The sequence below is a fragment of the Phlebotomus papatasi genome, chromosome 5, assembly GCF_024763615.1.
Source record: "Phlebotomus papatasi isolate M1 chromosome 5, Ppap_2.1, whole genome shotgun sequence".
NCBI lineage: Eukaryota > Metazoa > Arthropoda > Insecta > Diptera > Psychodidae > Phlebotomus > Phlebotomus papatasi.
The window spans coordinates 2,813,601-2,835,986 of NC_077226.1; the positions used below are offsets into that span (position 1 = coordinate 2,813,601).

General features: G+C 33.7%; 1 protein-coding gene across 15 annotated transcripts in view; it reads left to right on the forward strand.

Annotated features, from left to right (window-relative positions):
* The window catches only part of LOC129808797 (calcium/calmodulin-dependent protein kinase type II alpha chain), a 124,924-nt gene that overhangs the window by 16,838 nt on the left and 85,700 nt on the right, over positions 1 to 22,386 (forward strand). For 3 of the 15 annotated variants that reach the window (XM_055858694.1, XM_055858691.1, XM_055858692.1), the window contains exons 2-3: positions 15,713 to 15,876; positions 15,969 to 16,123. In XM_055858694.1, coding sequence (XP_055714669.1) covers positions 15,812 to 15,876; positions 15,969 to 16,123 — 220 coding nt within the window. In that variant the 5' untranslated portion in view covers positions 15,713 to 15,811. Of the gene's footprint in view, positions 1 to 663; positions 976 to 15,712; positions 15,877 to 15,968; positions 16,124 to 22,386 lie in introns of those variants that run through there. The other 12 variants (XM_055858681.1, XM_055858684.1, XM_055858683.1 and 9 more) reach the window with 10 other exon arrangements.

Sequence of the window (22,386 nt, forward strand, 5' to 3'; positions counted from 1 at the left end):
ATTAACACTATTTTTAAATTAATTACAGTAGACTCTCGCTTATCCGTGGACTCTTTTTCCGGGTGACATAAAAAAATCCGTGAGACAGTTGAATTTTAAAAATTTTGTTGACATATTTTCCTCGTTTTGGGTTTTTTTTGTTAAAGCAAATGTGCTCTATCTACTGTTAATTCTTTCTCACTGTAACTTTTTTGGACAGTACGCATGTTTAGAGAGAATGTCGATTCAGTCAGATCAGAATTCACTCCATAAATTTGCAATGTAAACGAAAAAATCGTTAGATTTCAAACAATTTGATGTGTATTACTCCTCAAAATCCGTGTGACATTTCGGTCCCGTTCCACGGATAAGCGAGAGTCTACTGTATAGCAAAATTGTGAGCAAAAAACTCAATAATTGGGCACGCTGATTTTAAGTTTTTTTCTTGTAACTTTTGCAGGAATATCTTAATCAAAATAAAATTTTGTGGGGATATAGATCTAAGGTTTCTGCATCCAATGATACCATCTTTTTATACTATTGTAAGTAGACTTACAATAGTCTTCTTCGGAGACCGACGAAATACATTTTACCTCTATTGAACTCATTTTGTTACACCAATTTTCTACGTGGTATTTTAAAATCTGTTTGATATGAAGTTTATGTTTTTTTTTTTTTTGATTGCCAAAATGTCAAAGTACTCAAATGGCAAGAGGTTGTCTGAGAAAGACAACATCTGGTGATTGTATCAATGTTGGCGGGATATTTTGGAACAAGGTGAATTTTGGTAGTTTCAACAAATATCTCCCGAAAGTTACTGTGAAAGTTTCTACCATTTGGCCTCAATTGGCGGTGTGTTCTTTGCTTTATCTTCCCTCTTTTGTTTTTGTGGTTTGTGTTGCTTCTGGGGAATATACCCCTGAAGCCCACGCCATGGACATTTGACACAGATGACAGTTGAGTGAAGTGTCAAAACAAAAAACTTTATAGGGTTCAGTAAGTACTTTTCGCCAATTCAACTTTTGATACCATTTTTTTTTTAGATCTTACAATCGGAAATTTACATGGAGGTAGTAATCAGGGCCTCGCAATAGAGCCTTCGGAGCTGAAGCTATTTTTTCTCCCATCATCTGTCTCACTCGCACTCACATAGAAATATTGGAGTCGCGAATGTTAGTGCTTCTAATACAAAAACTATGATTCTTATCAAAAGGGGGTTTTGACTTATCAATAGTACGTCTAATCCACTGTATTTGCGGAAAATCTCATTATCCTCTCTGGCTGACTATAAGAGTTCTGTCTCTTTTCCTTGAGCGAGGCATAGTCATACACAGAGTACTCGGCACTTTGGGGAATTTGCTTAAATGTCACGGTGTTTTTTTTCACATCACAGCTTTTTAATTGTATTTTACTTAGTACATGGGATGTGATTGAGTGTAAAAATTATTGTAATCCCAAGTTTTAGGGTAATTTTCTTCCTTTTCTCTTACAACTCTTCAGAAAATTTCAAATGTTTGTTTACATTTTCTTTTCGGAACTCCGAAACCCGTCAAATAATATCTGCAGATATCTTTAAGATTTCTGTAGAGAAAATCTACACCTCTACAGAATATCTGCAGATAAATTCTGTAGATATTCTTACGAATTTTATTTGGGCTTGGGACAAAATTCGTCAGAATATTTCGGCAGATTTATGACGAATCTCTGATGAATTTCTGTAGATATTCTGTAGATTTTTTCTACATTCCAGACTTTCCAGACAAGATGTGTCAGAAGAGATGGAAAAATTTTTCACTGAAGTTTGCAAAATTCAATAGAGTTATTCTTAGTGATATCACGGTGTTTATATAAAATAAAGAATTCTGCGACGCCGTGTTACAAGTAGAGAAAAGTGAAGTGAAAACTTTAAGCAGAGTGTCGACCAAAATTTCGTGTTTTTGTATCATTCGATTGGTGATTTTTAAGAAATTAGTATTTTTGCTCGCAGATTTTTTACTTATCTAAAATTTGTACTCGGTAATGCTTGTTAAGCAGAGCATACAATTTTCTTTATAACTTCTACAGTTTCTTCATAAATCAACAATATTTTTGTGAAGTAATGGAGGTTATGCAGATTTTCTAGGGAGAAATTCTGCCGAGAATCTGCAGATTTTCTCTGAATGTACTAGAATATACCGTTAAAATTCAAAAAACCTCCGAGTAAAATCGGCAGGTAGAGCAATGATTTGACGGGAAACCAGCAAAAAATCTTCAGTGGAATTATTTTGGAACCTCCATGGAATTTTCATACGAATATTCTTCAATTATATATGTTGGAAAAATTGACTTTTTTAGATTATTTAAGACATTTTTCGATATGTATCGAGAATATTTTTCATAAATTTATCTTTTTAATAATAAATGCAGTTTTATAGGTTTTTCTTAATTTATATGCTAGAGTCATTACAACTGTTTGAAATAGAAACTGAACTAAATTATTTTTTTTATTTTTGGATTTTTGATTTTCTAATTTGGACCAAATTAATTTTACTAATAGTCTGACTTAAGAACGAATAAATGAATTTAATTTTATGTTTATTTGTGTTTTAGCTTTTTTTCTTAATAAAACCTAAATTAGTTAAATAAAAAATAAGTACTACAGATATAAAATAATTTTAAATCATTAGTAAAGATATTTTAAACAGTTTTCTAATGCATTATAAAGATTATGAAGAAAACGTGGATAAATACCTTAGAAGGCAGAAGTGGATCATTAAATTCTCCTTTTAATCATTTTTTAAGTAGTAGAATATTATCAATAAAAAAAACGTGTTAGCGTTTCAATAGTTCTTTTTGTATTTACATTATTTGCATTATTTACATTATTTACACTAATTTTATATAAAATTTACATATAACACACATCAATTTACATTTATTTTGTAACATTATGTTTTATTTTACATATTTTTGAAATGAATTAATCGATGGTATTTGTTTCGATCTGGCAAGGAGTCATTAATTAAGGTTCACCATATATCTTTGATCCAATCCGTTGCACATGAGTGAAGATAAATACTTCATCAAAAACCAGTTGGCAGATAACCTGCCGTCCCTAGCTCTTTTCGTTTGCACGCACAAAACGATTTTAGAAGTTCGAATGATTCTTTTGTGAGTCCTGGATCGCAATCTATGGATTCAAACCAGCCCCCAATTGTCCTTGGATTCGGCAAATTATTCCCAGATTGAGCTCTTACGAACCTAAGGAAAAGAAAAAAAAAACAGAAAAATCTTTTAAATTTTTTCTATTTCAAGCTTATGTAGTCTCATTGAAATAGATTACATAACTGAATAATAAATAACGGATAAAAGATCACCTGTACGCTCGCGGGGATATAAAATCCAGCTCAATTGCGAAACGTTTCAGTATTTTATTATACTGATGGGCCGATTCTTTCCCAATAATTCGATTGAAGAGTGCAGTCATCGGTGGAGTCATTTTCAATTCCAAAGTCTCTTGCGTAATCGATTTGTCCAATTCTCCTTGTTGTTTAAGGATTAATTTTTCGAGATCCCTTATTTTTTTGTTTTTCCTTCGGATCGTTTGATTGGCCACTTTAATTTTAGATTTCAGTTTCGAAACTTTGTTATTTAAAATATCATTTTGCCTTTTGAGCAACTCTGGTTCTTTCGGTAAATTAAGTGAAGATGAACAGGTTGCAGTTGTAGAAGGTAACAAATTCTTGCTGCTGGCGGTTTCAATGAGAGACACACTTTTTTGGGTTTCCAAATTAGAGTAATCATGAGCAATTGGGATCGCATCTGGAGATAAGAAATATCTCCTTTTATTCTTCTGACGTTTTTCAACGATATTGGTGGGGTCAAAGTGTAAATGGCAAATAACACTATTTGCTGGAATTTCTCCTTGCAAATGAAGTTGCTCTTGCCAAAGGTATCTTTTGTCTTTATCGGTTGGGAAGCTAAAATAAAAAAAATTAAATTGATACTGTGACTCCAGTATAGTTAACTCCTGATAGTTTCAATCGTTTCAATCTCCAACAATGTCAACTTTTCTTGAACTGACAATATTTATGTATTTATTACCTATGATATTTTCAAAGTTAAAATTTATCTCTTTATTTATCAACATAAAATTTTTGATACAAAAAAACATTTATGTAAACTTATTGCATTTTATGAAAAAAATGGATCTTAACTGTTTAATATTTTTAGATTGAAACAATTTTTTCGTGATTTTATGTCTTTTAAATGAGTTATAAATTCTCTTATCTATTCGTATAGTATACTAAAAACATTATTTACTTTAATTCAAATACTAAAAAGCCCTGGGCAATTCAAATTAGGCTCTTATAGGAAATAAGAGAAATTACGTTTATTTTTAAATTGCTCTTTCTATAAAAAAAATAAGCTTCCTTCAGACAATCTTAAATTCAGAGTAAACTGCAAGAGTAGCTAAACTGGCTAAACTACAATTTTCTTATGTAAAATCTTCTAAAAATTTCATGTATAATTTTCTTCTTAATCTAATTTTATATTTTTATATAAAAATTTTAAATTTATAATACCGTTTTTTTATTTTTAACAACCAAAAAATGTTGTTTTGAAGTTAGTATAATTAAAATTATTTAATATAAAATTAAATTTCGATTTTTTTCAATTATACACTTTTCTTCAAAAAATTTTAGATCTTCACAAAAAGGATCAAATCAAAATTAACATCTAATATGTGCAGAGAAAATGAATAACCCTTACTCCCCTTACTGCTTTTAAAGATTCTAAATTGAGTACTGATAAAATTTAATTTTTTTGTTGATCATATTTATTTCGGGTCGCTCATAGAATTTAAAAAAGTTTACAATCAAAATTAAATGAAAACTTAATGTTATTGGATAATAATATCAATAATATATTGATTTCATGATATATTGATTTCATTTACTTGTAATTTATCTTCAAAATGTAAGTATTTAAAGATACATTTAATTTGCACCGTCGATGAACAAATTCAGAGTAATAGAATGAATAGAATAGAAATTATAGCCATTTTAATCTGTATTCCAGATCAGAGAGTGGAAGAAAAAGCAGATTTTTTTAAAATCTAATTTTGTAATATTGAGTTACAACACAATTTAAGCTTAATCGGCAAAATAAATGGTGTAGAGAGGCTAAATGGACTGAATTTTGCAAATAATAACTATTTTTAAATAATGAAGGAGGTGTTTTTTGTACAAAGGAAGTAAATTTAAAGTAAATACATTTAAATTTTCATTCTGTGTAATAAATTATTAGTATTTTATTTTTAACATAAGAAACAATCGATTTTTTAATAAGTTTTTATATTTATATTTGGCTTGGAAATGTCATAAGAAAGTCCTATGGAAGTGTCATATGACTTCTGAAGACTAATATTTACTGGGATTTGGAGAAAAATTCCGCTCATGGTGACCCGAAATATTTTCATATATTCTTGTGATTTTCTCGATTTATCTATTAGGTAACCAGGTTCTAATGCCATCAAGCTGTAGTAGAATAAAATCTTTGAGATACAACACAGGTTTTGGGGTATTATTTTAATATTAGAGCAAAAAAAATGGACTATTTTACTCACCCATGGAACGACACTTTGCGAGTGTCTCTTTCTGTCGCTCCACACAGAATACAACGCATTATTATTTTTATTAATTTTATTACACTACTGGGTACAAATTCCACAAAAATATGAACTTTTTTTCACGAAATTTTCACAATCACTGGTGGTGGAGGTGAAACAGATGAAAAAAAAACACGGGTCGCTGCGAAAGTTTTCAAATTTCCGAGTACAGTTTGCGCCACCATCGCCAACTTTTCGGATTTCGGACAAGCTTCATTGAGCTCCATATATAAAAAACGATATTGCGAGGCCCTGGTAGTAATACAGTAGACTCTTCGATATCCGGCTGACTGGGGGACAAAATGACATTTAGGTTTTTTGAATGATCAACGGTTTTTCTATTTTGTGCTGTGTGAATTTATTTTCTGTCTGACAAAGAAAAAGAGAATTTTCTTCATGGTGTGCTTATGTTTCATTTTTTTTTATAACAATTATGTATTAAAAACTTCGATACAATGTTAATAATACTTTAATTCACTCTGGACAAACTTCATGTTTAGTGAAAATAATTTTGAATATATCAACCGCCAGTGTTTGACAGCTGTCACCCGGATATCGAAGTGCCGGATATCGAAGAGTCTACTGTAATTTCAAGATTCCAGAACGTCAAATTTCTTGTTTTCTTGAAATAATTCCAAGCACCTCTCAGAGGTCCTTTGAATTATCAACATAGTGAAATTTAGTAAAAGTTTGTGTAAAGAGAGGATACTTCTGCTGCAAAATTGATTGAAAATGGAAAATTTATTCTTCATTTGGCTCAGCACGAGTTATCTCTTCACAAGCAACATGCAGGAGGATAGGTAGATTAATATAAATTTTAAAATTTTTCACAGAATTTTAATTTTTGGTTTCTGTTTTAGAATTTTAATGACTTTACAATATCGCCAACTTAGGGACATTTCTGATCCCTTTGCGGTGTCGGAATCTGCCTTCCGCAGAAATTTTGCAATGCCACAAGCTTTAGCATTGGAATTAATTTAGAGAACTAGAACCTTGGGATACTCAAGGATTCTCACGTGTATACCTTTTCACTACAAGGTATTAAGCACACTTAATTTTTTTTGCAAAGGGCTCGTACCAGATCGAAACGGATATAATTTTGATCAAATTGAAGGTGTAAACGAAGAATTTGAAAATGACATTGCGCTGAATGACGGAGAACTTTATAGAATTGGATTAGAAAGAAGAGAAACCTATATAAGTGCACTGTAAATTTATTAGAAAAATACATTCATTAAGCTCTCAAAAATATAACCTTTCTTAGAAATTCACAAATATTTAGAAAAAAAAAAAATCAAAATTTTAATACTTCAATTTCATAAATTTGGTACAGCATATCACTAATAACATCACAAATTTTACATTTTCGCCAGAAATTATCAAATGACAGATTAATAATCAATTCTGATAAGCTCTATTCATTATTAGAGTCTTGGCGTCTAGCAATGAGAAGAATCCCCTCACTGAGTTTCTCGAATGCACTCAAGTAACGTTCTTCTCGTTGCTTTTTTTCTGCGTCCCTTTGCTTCTTCATATCCATATAAGTCTTCAGATTCTCCGAAAGAACATCCACAGAAGATGTTTTACGGATTCGTGAGAAGGTTTCCTGAACTGGCAGCACTGGTGGTGGGGAATCGTCAGAATACAATGAAAATCGAAGCATTTGCTGTAGAATGTCCAGGAACAATTTCAACTCCATTCTCATTATCAGTTTCTGAAAGATTTTGTGCGTCTTCTGGTACTCCTCTAGCACTGAGATCATCATCTCCAACAACACTTTTTATACCATGAAGAGAGATTGCTCTAGTCTCCAAATTGTTTAATGTATACTTATTCCTATCTGACCCTCTTGCTGGGTTGCTCTGGTACTCATCATTCAGTCGCATTTTATGGCGAATTTGGTACATCCATGCCTGGAAATTATTTTTCCAATCGTCAACAGATTTCTGAGGGGGAGCTGCTTTATTGAGCAAATTTCCAAGTTCTGTCCATTTAGTCTCGAAGTCAAAAGCACTAGGCTCCATTACCGATCTCTGGTTAGTGCAAAAATCTACATAAATAGTCCTCTGTCTTAAATTTACATTGGGGCCACATATTTTCTTTCTGGCTTCTCCGGTTGAACTTGGAATGAATTCTTGAGATGTGGGGTTAGAGCTCTTAGGACCGATTTTTTTCAATATTCCACCTTTCCTACCTTTTCTTTTCTCACCACGACTTTCCATCACTGACCATTAGTTAATTTCACTTTAGAAAATCCTCAGAATAATCAATTTAGTTGCTTTCTTTGATTATACAATTGTCAAGATCACAAAAACAACCAAATGATTTGACACAGATGACGTTTCGTTAAGTGTGGATAATCTTGATTTCTTGATTCTTAGCAGAGACACATTATGTTCCACAATCGCAGAGCGCCAGAATATCAAATCTTGATTTTATAAATTTTTGACAGCTTGATATTTTGATCTTGATCTTGGTCTCAGAATTGAGGCCATTATTGGGGTGAATTCAATGTGACTCACTTTGATAGCTCATGGAAATGATCCAGTGATGTATTGGGGGGATTTTTTCAAATATTTTTCGTTACTTTGATTTCTCATAGTGCATATAACCTTGGCCGTTGGGCGCTGTCTAAAATTCAATGATGATGATGATTTCTCATAAAGGTGTCTACACATTGGGAGCAATTTTCGTCAAAAATTGCGTTTTTGACAGAAATTTGACGTTTCCCCCTACAACGCTGCAGGGAATTTCCTTCAGAAAAGCAATTTTTGACAAAAATTGCTCCCAATGTGTAGAGACCATAAGTAGAGCTGGCCAAAATATGTATTTGCATGTTTTTTATTAAGCGTTCTCAGGCCCTATTTGACCCTTTATCTTCACGAATTGGGCTCTTGTGGTTTAAAATAAACCCTATTTAAAAATGCATATTTTGAAATATTTCATGTTTATTTGCATATTTGCATTTTTGCATATTTTTCTGCATATTTCCGAATTTTGTTTAAAAAAAAAATTCTTTTAAAATGAAAACCAATATAATTTATATAGCTGTAAAAAAAAACATTTAAAGATTGGAATCCAGTTTGGTATCTCTTTACCCATGGTGTAACGAACTAAGAAGGTGTGCTCACAACATGGCGGCTGGAGTATTGGTGTTTTTGAAATTGTAAAATTAACGGTCACTTCTGAAAAGCTGTTAAAACCTTCAGATTTCGATTCAATACGGTTCATTTTCCTTTCAAATTCAATAATTTATTTCAAGTATGACTTATGAATCCTTAATTTGTGAGTTTTTTGCTTTAAAACTGCACAATTTCCAAAGATTATTACCTGAGAAATGGGGCACCGAATCCCGCAATCCTTCACAAAAAAAAAACGTCACACACGCATCGGAATTTTAAATTTTGACAATAGTGAAGGTTCTAAAACATTTTAAACACCTTTTAAGAACACAATTTACAACATAAAACCTCAAAATCACTTCATTCTATCAGAAAAACAAAATGAAAACAAAGAAATTCAGCAATTTTGACACATTGGAGGTGTGAGTCTAACAACTCTCTGCGGCGACTCTCAAAATTATATTTTTGTCAGCCGGCTAAAAATTATGAAATATTTCCATATTTTTTTTTTTGTTAAATTTTACTTCAAAAATGATTTTAGATGCTTTAATTGCGTGTTTACCTCCAAATATATCGCAATTGGCATATATAAATATATTTTCACACAAGAAACTTTTATTGTTTTCGAAAGAAGATATACCGAATATTCTCGCTCATTCTGCTCAGATAGATAGATAGATAATAATGTTTATTTTATGTCATAAGAATACAAATTCTCTTCATTATAATGATATAATGATTTAATTTTCCCTGAATATAGACGCAAAATTTGCAAAATGTGTTCTCATGAAGGAGAGTTTGATAATATATGTCAAAAAACAATTCCATGTTTTATTTTGCAGCCACAATTTTGTATTTTATAATTCGAAAATTCATATAATTAGTAATAGGTTACAGTTTTAAACAAATTTAATAATTCGGATGATAAAAAGTGGATCTTAATGCCCCGCTCCCCTCAGCGATATCACTTATTTCATTTGCTTCTTCCAAAAGTTGTCCGTTTTTCATCGGCCAAAAGTTTCATCATTCTAGTTCAGTTTTTGTATAAAGTGATCAAATTAGTGCAACTAAATTTTTTTCAATCCGGTTACATTTTGAAGTTATTTCATTTGCGAGACAAGTGAGAAAATCTACTTCAAAGTTTCCTCATGATATATTACTAATTTTCAAGTGAACTTTCGCACATCTCGAGCCTATTGAGTATGATGCCTATATCTCCCATAGTTTAAGAGAAAATTTTACTTTAAAGTTTTTCAAATATTTTAATGTATTTCTCATCGAGTTTTCCTCATTTTCAAATGAAATTTTACACATTACGAACCTAAAGGAGGCTCTAAATGTATGTAGATATTGAGATTTCTATCTCTCGGATGACTTTCTCTTTTTGAGACTTTTATATAGTTTCGATGAATAGGGAAAATTTCATGAAAATATTTTTAAATTTGCAAAATATTATGAAATTTTCATAAAAAATATCTTTGAAATTTGAAATTGGTTTTAGTCTGTTTGTTAGTTTTTTGAAGACAATTTTGTAGATAATCCAAAATTTCTGATAGATTTTTATGTATTTACATTTTATTTTTTGCAAATCTCTTTTATAATTTTTAACTGATCAACTCGAGTAGGGGAAAGTGACCATGCTTGATACTGCAAAATGTTGTCCGAGTTTTGAATTATTTTTCTGACTACCACATAAATCGCAGCGTTTTTTCCACTACGACAAAGAAATGTCTCACTTATTAGGTTCATAATCCCACCTGAAGTAATTCCTGGAAATCCTTCTAATTTCCTCAGAAGGAAAATGAAAATACAGTGGCGATTTTTTATAAAGGTTGGACCAGATGCCTACCTGTATAGAGATTTTGCCTACTTATATAAGCCTATTTTCCGCTGTAAATATTACACCGAACACAAAACGTGACACATTAATATATAGATAGAACTCCAATCTACCTAATTAATTTGTTTGCACAAGGGATAAGATAATATATAATCATTTTTAAACAATTTTTCTAGGACGTATTTTCACAACACAAATGAGACTATTTTCCTATAGATGAACAGGAAAGTTGAGGTTATGTCAATTGACATAAATGAAAACAAAAAAAAACTGTTGAATAATATCGCTAAAAAAGTCCTATTTTCCAAATTTTAATGAATTTTAAGTTAATAAGTGAGTGAAGAAATGTGAAGAGGAAGACCATTCAAGTTCCGCCGTTGCTCTGTGAAGCCTAATATGCTCTAAAAATTTCTTTGGAGGCATGCACAACTCCCTGAAGATAACCCATCTACACAGTAGCAGATTTGGCACAGGATTATAGCTTTATCGGATGGACAGGACCATCAGTAAAAATTTTGAGGAACCCTCAGTGGCAGTTAAGCATCTCAAAGCGGTTTCCACCGAGTCAAATGTGATGTCGCTCTCCACTTCCGGAAACCATTGAACTCAAAGTTCACTGCTGACTTTCTCGAAGATCGCCCAACACCAGAAATTGCTGTAGTATAATATTATATATTTTAAGTTTATTGTAATACTATTAATTATATATTTACAATATAAATTATTGATGCCACCAGTTTCAAGAAACGGATTCATCTCTTCTCAGCCCTCTTGTTGATCTCCTGTCTGGAAGGTTCCATTTAATGCTGACGGCGTACTCATACGTCGGTTCTTGGGTTGTGTGTAGGGTGAGACCAAAACCCAGTTTGGAACAGGCCAATAAATAAGGAATAAAGAACGAAAACGGCGATCCTCTTTTGGCGCGATGAGAATTTGCTGTGATCGACACAAATTTGTTGACCACATCCTTCTTTTCTAGCCCTATTATCAGGGATACTTTCCGTGACTCCAGCAATTCCTTTTTCTACTGGAATTCTAAAGGCTGCAGAAGTGTCCTGTTCTTAGTTCTCGGTATGTTCTGGAAAATTTCCTAAAGATTAGTCTGCACACTGACTGTCTCATCTACACTGCTGTGTTTCTCGCTTCTCTGTTTGTTTTTCACCATCTTCTGCGTAAATAAATAGAATATATATTGTATTTATCGCTAAAATGAATACAATAATTAACATACCTTACTTTGAACTGAATCACAAAATGTTTCACAATCTTCATGAACTTACTTCTTTTGAAAAAAACAAAAACAAAATATGAAAGTGAGGTTATGTTAAAGATACACAAAAATCAATTATAAGCTGTAGGAGCTTATGGGAGATGTGATTCTTTCATTGTGTAAGCGGTTTGTGCAATCTTGAAAAAATATTTGTATGTGAAAATAATGCAAATTTGTTCCATAAATACTCAACTGCAGCATAATTGTGTGAGATTATTTTTGATTTATTGACTTTAAGTTTTTTTTCTTTCTAGATTCTAGTATTCGATCAAATCGCATGATTGCAATAGGTGTGAGGATGAAAGAATCTGACATAATGATAGTGAATTATCAAGCATGGCTCTTTCTTATTTTAAAGCATGGACACAGGCAGGATTTATTAATTTTCCACCACCTACACAACAAGGCTTTCTTATGAAAAAGATTTTTCCAGAAATATTAACCATGGTCAACCCTCAATGACATTTAATAGGAATTTCTTTTGATAAATAATATTAACTATGAAAAATCGTATGAAATATCATTCATAGAAATTACAGATTTGGGTCTATTTTCGATTTTTGCTTCCTGGAACTAGGAACAAAGGGCTAGGCTCCTAATTTTTTCTGGAAATGTGAGGCTTAGGACCAGCTATTAAAATATATTGCCTTGAGTCACAATTATTAATTAACATAGGAAAAAATTAGTTATTATCAAGGTTGGACATTATCAAGCATGGTCACTTTCCCCTATTTCTACTGCTCATTTTTAATTTTTTTTTGTTTACAATATTTTATTTTATATTGCTAATTTTGGTGACCACTTTTTAATTTTTTATTGCTCATTTGGAATAACTTTTACTGATCATTTTTAATTTTATTATCATTTAGATTTTATTTTTTTTCTCCAAATTTTTTAATTTATTTTTAACCACTTTTAAACTTTTTACTGCCTAAATTGAATATTTCTACTGGTCATTCTTAATATTTTATTTGACTATTCGTTTTTAATTGTTTTGCTCATCAATTTTCAATATTTTCCTGATCATGTTTAATTTTTTACTGATAGCATTTTTTAAATTTTTACTACCATTTTTAATTTCTTACTACCTTTTATTTTAACTTTTTGCTGTCCTTTTTTAATTTTCTGATGACCATTTTGAATTTTTTGCTAAGCAGATTTTTATTTTGTACTGCTCGTTTATGCAATGCCAAAGATAAATCGTATGATAATACGTTGAAATATAACAGAATTTAATAACAATGCCTTAAAAATCATTTTTATTGAAGAAGCCGGCGCAATTTAGCTTTGTCGCCGCCGAAAATGTTTCAACTCACACCACTCAAATTAACAGAAAAATGTCGTTAGAATCAGAATTCAAATACCAGAAGACAGAAACAAAAGATATCGTGTTGTCACTCTCTATTTATGTAGTGAGCACACCTTATTAGTTCGTTACACCATGGGTCAAAAGACTGCACTCAGAAAAATAATCGAGTAAAACTTACTCGAATCGATGTTAAATTAACTCTTTTTCGTTGTGATTTTCGATTAACTATTTTTTAGAGTTAATTTTACTTCTATTTCGATGTAAAATCTAGAAGAGTTGTTTCAACTCTTTTAGATTAAAAATTACTCTTTTTGTCCTAAAATTTACATGAAAATAAGAGTTCAAATTATTCTTTTTCCACTAAAACTTACTCTTTTCGGATAAATCGAAAAAGATTAAATTTTACTCTTTCGTATTAAATTTTCTATTTTTTAATGAAAAATACCCTTTTTTGCTAATTGAAAAACAAGTAATGCACTTTTATATTTAGTTTATTGACAGTAATATTTAAATAAGTCTAATATAAATATTATCTTGTACATATTTTCCGTATGACGAGTAAATACTAATGCTCTCTATTTCCAACATATAAAAAATTGTCATTTTCTTCTAATAAAATTTACTTAGTACTGCACAATTGTAGCTTTAATAGAGCGGTAGATAAAAAAAACATTTCTTTTCAAAGGAATGAAATCATCATTATATCTCAAGTTTTTGTATACAATTTTTTTTATTTTAATCCTTTTTTAAAGAATGAAAAAAATTTAAAGTATTTTTAATTTTTCATATTTATCTTCACCAAATAAAGAATTGTTCAAAAGAAAATTAACATACATCAATCCAACTTTTAAAGAATCCAGGTCAATTTTAGAGAAGTGAAGCAAGAGCTTTTCTTTTAGTTCTTTGAACATCTCTAGCAATGTTTCTTCAATATTTGGAAACATTGTTTTCAAGTCAATCTAAAACATTGTTTAAAAATTTAAGTTACATACAAAAGTACTAAAAATAAAAAAACTTGTCTTTTTTACCAATTCGTAACTTGGGCATACATCGTATACGTTCAATTCAGACAGTTCATCCGAAAAGGGGTTGATGAAGCCGCATATCTTCGTTTGATCTTCCAGATGGATATTGCTTACTATTTGTTTGTAACATCACTCCAAGGTTCATTATGCTCTTGGAGCCTGCGAATGTTGTCCGTAAATGCATCTTAAAAAAATTTATAATGTAATTAAGAATATTTAAATCTTTGAATTGAACAATTCAGTCTTTACCTGACGTCACTGTTTCGTCGTTTATCCCAGTGACAACTCTCTCCTCAAGATGTTTCGTTGTGAACCTTGTATGTCTGCAGGTTCTTCATAGAGTTTTTGCACTTGTAGTCCTCGTTGAATTTGCAACTTGCAAATTATTAAATTGGATAACTTGCAACACTTAGTTCATATTCTGATGGAAAGAATTGTTTTATATCCCTCGCGTATTTCTTAAGACTTCTCGGGAACAGTTTTTGGAGAAAACTTTAGATTTTTTTCGATGATCACATCTGGCAAGTCATTTATTTCTCTGGGATGTAAACCTACCACTGTTCGATTTTCTGAGATTGTTATTTCTCTTAACGTTGTGGATACAGCTGCTCATTGTAAAACCAAGTTGCTGAGATTTGTGCTTTCAACATTCTGTGTCTCCAGAACCTAAAATGAAAAGAGGTTATGTTTTCCAAATAATTTTTTATAAGTATTCAAATAGATTAATTTACTTGATTTCGTGTTCTCCACTCTTTCAAGTTATATCTGAAGAGAAGAAACTCACCAAGAAAAGCTTTTTCGGAAAAAAATCTTGTGGAGAATATTCTCATGCATTAGAATGGGATGCTCAGCTAAGATTACGCCGCATTCGCGCAACCTAATACAACCTTCCGGAGAAATATTCCAATCCATGAAGAAGTTTTCCTCCTATACCTTAATCATCTGTCGAGAATCAGATACCTTGGTCATCTGTTGAAAGTCACTGATTTTTGTACACTTTCACAATGTATTTATCACGGAAAAATTGCGAAAATCACACTAGATCAATCACACGACGCACTAAAATGTCAAAATGACGAGCCATTTTTTCCGCATAATCCGTGTTCTCTTTCTCGCACCATATATTTAAAAAGAGATAGAAAAATTTTTTCAGTTCAGTGGACTACGCATTGACTTGCACGCCGCTCTATGGATTATTTAGAAACTTGAGTCTAGTACGGAAGAGTAGTATCAACTCTTATTTCCTAAAAATTACAACGAAAAAGACTAACAATTACATCGATATTCATAGAGTTAATTCAACTCTGCCATAGAGTTGTTTTAACTTTTTAGGTTTTTTCTTAGTGTGGGAAAAGACAACAGACTCCATCGTGGCTGGTTGGTGTCTCTATGCTTCATTTTGTAGCACAAAAGTGCTTACTGGCGAAAAAGTACTGACTTTATCCCTTGACGTTTATTCAAAATTCCAACGGTTATCAATATGAAAAACTTTTTGTTTTCTACGTTTTTTTTTGCAGGAATATTGGCTTGAGGGTGCCGGTGGTGCATCTGGTGAGGTGTTTGTAAAAGATTTCCAAGTGTCACCGCCAATTAATCACGCGTCTGCCGCCGTCGCAATGGCTGCCCCGGCGGCCTGTACGCGCTTCTCTGACAACTATGACATCAAGGAGGAATTGGGAAAGTAAGACAATCAATATCTCTTTCCCAAGAAAGTCCTTTAGAAAACAAAAATACTTAATAAAAACATTTTTTTGTTTTTTTTTTGGTGAACAGAGGAGCGTTTTCAATAGTCAAGAGATGCGTTCAGAAGTCAACGGGTTTGGAATTTGCCGCCAAAATTATCAACACGAAGAAACTGACATCACGTGACTTTCAGAAACTCGAAAGAGAAGCCAGGATTTGTCGGAAACTTCAGCATCCCAATATAGGTAATGTCAATTGAGCCCTTTTGTGCTATTAAATGTAACAAATTGGATGGAGTATACGAAAAATCAAGGAAATGGACTCCATTCGGATGCATCAGAGTACTTCTGGTATTCCATTCCTTTCCACTAGAGACATTCCTTTTCGTTTAATCTTGTATTGCAATGTCATTTCGGACTCCGAAATTCGGAGTCACGGCTCTGCTAGTTGCTACCGTTCCTGTCCGTTCTATCTTAGATTTAGTGATTCCAAATAACCGGGTTTTTTCGGATAAACGGTTAATCGGTTTTAAACCGGTTTCAAATTTAAAATTATATTATGGATTTTCGAGCAATTTTTCAGAACTTTAAATTTTATTTAATATTTAACTCTTCCGTGTCCTTTGGGACTCTGGGTACCCAATGGAAAAATGATTTTTTTTGGACTATTTACAATCGATAAAAATCCGATTCTTCTGGATAAGTACAAACTATAACTATAGTCTATCTCTCGCCATCTTCCTCTGAGAAGGTGGAACTCTTGACAGAAAGTGTTAATACCTTGTTTAATACTGTTGTTCCTAAAAAACGTGTGCTTGTACCTTCCCTCCTAACTCCCTGGATTAATGACACCATTCTAACCCATATTAAGCATCGTGATGCGGCATTCAGAAAATGGAAACGCTCAGGTTCTTCTGAGGATAGGATAGCCTTTAAACGTCTCCGCAATAAAGTCTGTGGTGTCATTAGAAAAGCCAAAAAGAAATACTTCTTTAAAAAACTTGACCACAAGCTCCCACCTAAGGAACTTTGGTCGAACATAAAACAACTTGGCCTTCGTCCTTCCGTGGACTCCTCAGTCAGTAAACCTATATCTGCCGATGAGCTAAATCGATATTTTTCCACTAACTCTCTATCAGGTACAATACACTGTCCCCCTCTCCCTTCTGCTGAGGGTTTTAGCTTCAGTTGCGTCTCTCATTCGAACGTGGCCTACGCTATTTCCCGTGTCAGGTCAAATGCCATGGGGTGTGATGGCGTTTCCCTTGATTTCATTAAAATTATTCTTCCGGTACTCCTCCCAGTGCTCACCGATGTTTTCAATCACATCATAACCACTTCTTCTTTCCCATACTCTTGGAAATCTGCTCTTGTAGTTCCCATTCCTAAAGTTTCTAACCCTGCCTCTCCACCCGATTTCAGGCCTATTAGCCTACTATCCTGTCTTTCAAAAGCTTTTGAATTTCTACTTCATGAGCAAATCTCTCTTCACTTGTTCAATAATAATTTGCTCTGTGCGAACCAGTCTGGCTTTCGCAGAGGCCACAGCACTGTTTCTGCCCTTCTTAAAGTAAACTATGATATATCGGAGGCCATCGATCGCAACCGCTTTGTAGTGTTGGTTTTGCTAGACTTCACCAAGGCGTTCGATAGTTTACCGCATGATCTAATTTGCTTCAAACTTTTCAATCTCTTCAAATTTTCCTCTTCCGCGGTCTCGCTTATCCGTTCCTACTTTAGCGAACGCTCACAATTTGTCAAATATGCTGACCAAACGTCTTCATCTGCCTCTCTGTCTAAGGGAATTGGCCAGGGTTCTATACTTGGACCCTTACTATTTTCTCTCTTCATAAACGACCTTCCATCCGCACTGCATGGTTGTTCGTATCATTTATATGCGAAAGGAAATCATTTATATGAAGAAAGGACTGGGCAACTCTGAATAGAATTAGAACTGAATGCGCAAGGACCGCCGCAAATTTACACAAATGGGGCATCAAAGATGATCCCAAGTGTGATTGTGGTTGTCCTACGCAAACATTACAACACATTATAAATGAGTGCCCACGTCGCCGGTTTGATGGAGGATTAAACAGTTTAAATAATTTGACTGCTGAGGCTAGGCTTTGGCTTTCTAATCTTGACGTGCAACTTTAAAATGCGAAATTTGCAATATCACTGTTTATTTATTTTGTTTTATTATTGTTATTTTTTTTTGTTTGTTTTTGGCTGTCAAAAAGAAAACCATACGAATATATATATATATTTGCGGATGACCTGCAAGTGTATGTGGAAGGTGATCCTTCCAATCCTTCCATGGCTTTCGAACTTATGAATGAAAATCTAGCGCGTATCGAGCACTGGTCGACCGTGAATGGACTTCTACTAAATCCCAAAAAGTCCCAAGCCATTGTTATCTCTAAAAAGAGATCAGCCAATCCTACTTCATGCCCTCTCCTCCTTCACGGAGAAATCATCCCGTATGCTGATCAGGTAAAGAATCTTGGTATCGTTTTTAACAAAACTTTATCTTGGTCTGATCATGCTACTTCCATTTGCCGTAAAATTAACTATTCCTTGTACACCCTTCGACGCTACCGGGACATCACACCCTATGACACTCGCCTGCTCCTTTCGCGAGCGCTTTTACTTCCTATTTTTTCTTATGGAGCTGAGCTCTTCTTCTTGGCTGACTGTGAGACCATCCACAGGTTAACAGTTGCATTCAATAATTGCATAAGGTATATTTGTGCTCTGGGTCCTCGTGACCACATTTCTCCTCACAGGGACGTTTTTGTTGGTTGTGATTTTCCATCCTTCCTTCAGATGCGTGCCCTAATTTTTCTTCACCGTCTGGTAACGAGTGGTTGCCCTGAATACCTGGCTTCCCTCTTGACGAGGGGGGGGTTCCGTTAGGGTTCGGGGATTTATAGTCCCGAAAGCTTCGCAAGACACTTTCAAACGCACACTCTTTGTCAGGGGAGTATTTTTGTACAATTCCCTGCCCCGTGAGGTCCGTGTATCTCAGCAGGGAATTCAAAGATATTTCCAGCCTGGGCTTGGTCATTAAGCTTTATCTTCCTTTACTTTTTTTCTTTTCATTTTCTTATTCACTATTTTTCTTCTGTAAGAGGGTTGCTCCCTATTTATGATGTTTTTATTCTTTTATTCTAATAATTTGCGATGTATTCGTAAAATAATTCACTGGTCATCCAGCCACTTTCTGATACTCCCATTACCCAGCCTTCTGCATTGCATTTCGCAGTAAGTTCGGTAATTTTTTGACCTTTGTGGACAACCATAGGTGGAGCCAATTTCCCAGCAGCTGAGATGGTAAATAGGGCAGTCACAGTATCTTTCTCGCCCAAGGGTATTACTTTGCCGACTATTTTGGACCCTTTTTTTTGCCAGAACCTTATGAAAAGAATAGAGTGAAAGTTATTTACACAATAACTTGCATTGTCACAAAATAACTCAAAAAAATAAAATTAAAATCTGTGTAGAGATATAGCAAAAATCAAACCTTTTCGCCTTTAGGTTTTCACCTAAGGAGGGAGTTCCAGAAGATCTTTAGATTCTAAGTATTCACGGGTTTTCTCAAAGCAGTCAGTGATGTTCTCAGAGGTAACACAGGCTCTTTGGGTGGTATATGATTCTGGTTTACGACGGCTTAATTCTGGATGTCTCTTCAAAAACTTCCTGAACCAAGCATATCCTGGCCTTCCATCTACAAACTCATTGGTGATCTCGAACTTCTTACACATGACCTGTACAGTGTCGAGGACTTGATCCTTAGTTATAGGATGCCATTTGTCAGCGCATTCCAAAATCCATTCAACAAGCTCGTCTTCCATGACCTTTGGTAAAGTGGGGCGCCTTCCCACACTGCATTCCTCCGGATATCTTCTAGTAAGCTTATTATAAAGTGTTGATTTCGGAACGTGAAACAAAACTGACGCCTCTGTTAGTGATTTTCCACGACGAAAGGCTTCCAAAGCTTTGTTGAGTTGCTCTTAAGTGTAGGTTTTGTTCTTTTTCCTGGTCTTATTTACCTTTCCCATCTGAAACAATAAGGAGATCGCTCCAATAAACCCATATTTTCGGTGTTTCCCATTGAAGCACTTGCGTACATTTCACAAAAGTACTTTTTGTTCAGAAAATATGTAATTATTTTAATTGAGCACTTCACTTACGGTTAACAATAAAGTTTAAGACTTAATTTCACTAAAATTTGCCAGATATAGTGCATAAACGTCAAAAAATTAATAAACAACAATCAGCTTACTTGCCTTTTTCATAAGAAAAAAAATGGTCGATCGATGAATTTTTTCGACAGTGAAAAGTTACACTGTCAATTGAAATGAGACTTTTAAATGTTATAACTTATTTATATGAATGTATTTACGCTTCATTTGAACCACAAGGAACTAAATAATAAAAATATAGCACAGAAAATATATGAATAAAAATATAATTAGAGTATTTATTATGGAAAAAATAAGTTTCCATTTGGAGTAGTAAAAAATTTCCAATTGGAGCAGGTTTTGAATTAGCTTAATTTACCCTAGGAGTTTGCTCCAGTCTCTGGAGTGTCCTGTGATTAAAATTTTGTGTCGAAAAGATTTATTTAGTGAAAATTTTAAAGATTTTTTTGTGTCGTTGTTTTATTTCAGTTGGAAAATTTTCGACATGTCGGATGGCTCACTCAGCAATAGTCGAACGGCAAAAATCTTCGCAAATGCGAGTAGTGAATTAGAGAAAAATTAGAGAAATTTACATAGAACGTTGTATAAAACGATAGAAAATGTGAAGAATTGTTGAGAGTATAGTGTCTACGTTGCTAGTACAATACAAAGTTGTGAAGTGCATTTAATGTCTTTATTCGAAGTTCGTACGTCGATTTCATACCTATGCAGTAGAGAAGGACGCCAAATGAATTGTTTTTCGCGAGTCATTTTTTTTTGTACGGAAAAAGACTGTCGTTTGGAGTTGCTTTTGTTACCGCATGGCAGAGTAAACTTTAGAACCGTAAAATAACGATAATATTACTAATTCAATCTTGAGTAATGCTGTGACCAAAATTCGACGCGAATACGACTAATTTTTAAGATTCCAATTAGGAGTAATTTTTTGACCATTTATTAACTAGTCATTTTTGAGTCAGAGTAATTTTTTGCGGATTGGATATACCAGTCGAGTAAAAGAATCTACGTCACTGACAGTTCAATTTGGCCCACCTTATACTTTAAACATCTTGCATTCTTGGACAGCTATTCTTTATTATTTACATAAATAACCTCCTTGGGTTTAATGTATCTAGTAGGATTGTGGCCTATGTAGACTACATCGTTCTGGTTTGCAAGGGTACAGTAGAGTCTCTCAAATCTGAATCTCTCAAATTCGAACGACGGCGACGTTTGGATTCAAAATGTCAATTGTGGGGTTATGTTAAAAAAAAATTCTGATTCTGGATGAATGAAAATCATATTTATCCTCTTGCGATTCGCAAAGAATATTTCAGCATCATCAGGCTCCTCTTCCTGGTATTTCTGACCATGACCTGATTTGTGCCTCATACAATCTGCGCTTGCCTAACCCTCCCAATACATATAAGATCATTGCAGATATCAAAAATTGCAATGGCTCTTTCGCTCGAGCTGTTGCTTCGGAGGTTTACTGGGGCGATGTGTTACATGCACCCACGGCCTCCGAGAGGGTAGAAAACTTCTCAAATTTAATTAATGATCTGTTTGAGAGAGTTGTGCCAAAGAAGCGCTCACTTATCCCCCCCTTATCGACTCCTTGGATTGATGACAGTATAGTGTCGTTAATTAAGCGCAGAGATGCCGCTTATAAAAGATGGAAACGCTCAGGTAGTACTGTGGATGAAAATGCGTTCAAAAAACTGCGTAATAAGACCCGAAACCTTATCAAATCTCGCAAAAAGCATCATTTTGATAAGTGCCTGGACCCTAAGCTTCCATCGAAAACCCTTTGGAGTAATATTAAAGAGCTTGGTCTGCGACCGTCGGTATCATCCAGTGAGAGTAATTCATTTTCGGCTAACGAATTCTGCCAGTTTTTCTCATCCTGTGCTGCTGGTACTGTGATCTCTCCTTTTTTACCCCCCGCGCCCTGGGAGGGTTTTAGCTTCAGCTGCGTTTCCCATGATAACGTAGTTTTAGCTATCTCACGTGTCAAGTCGAATGCTATGGGGTGTGATGGCGTTTCTCTTCAATTCATCAAAATTCTTCTCCCGGTAATCCTTCCAGTGCTCACAGATATTTTTAATTATATAATTACAACTTCAAATTACCCTGATTCTTGGAAACGGGCTCTTGTAGTTCCTATTCCCAAAGTTACTAATCCCAAATCTCCTTCTGACTTCAGGCCCATCAGCCTTCTTCCTGTACTATCAAAGGCCTTTGAGTTTCTTCTTCATGAGCAGATCTCGCAATATTTAGATGAAAACAGGCTCCTCTGTGATTTCCAGTCAGGCTTTCGAAAGG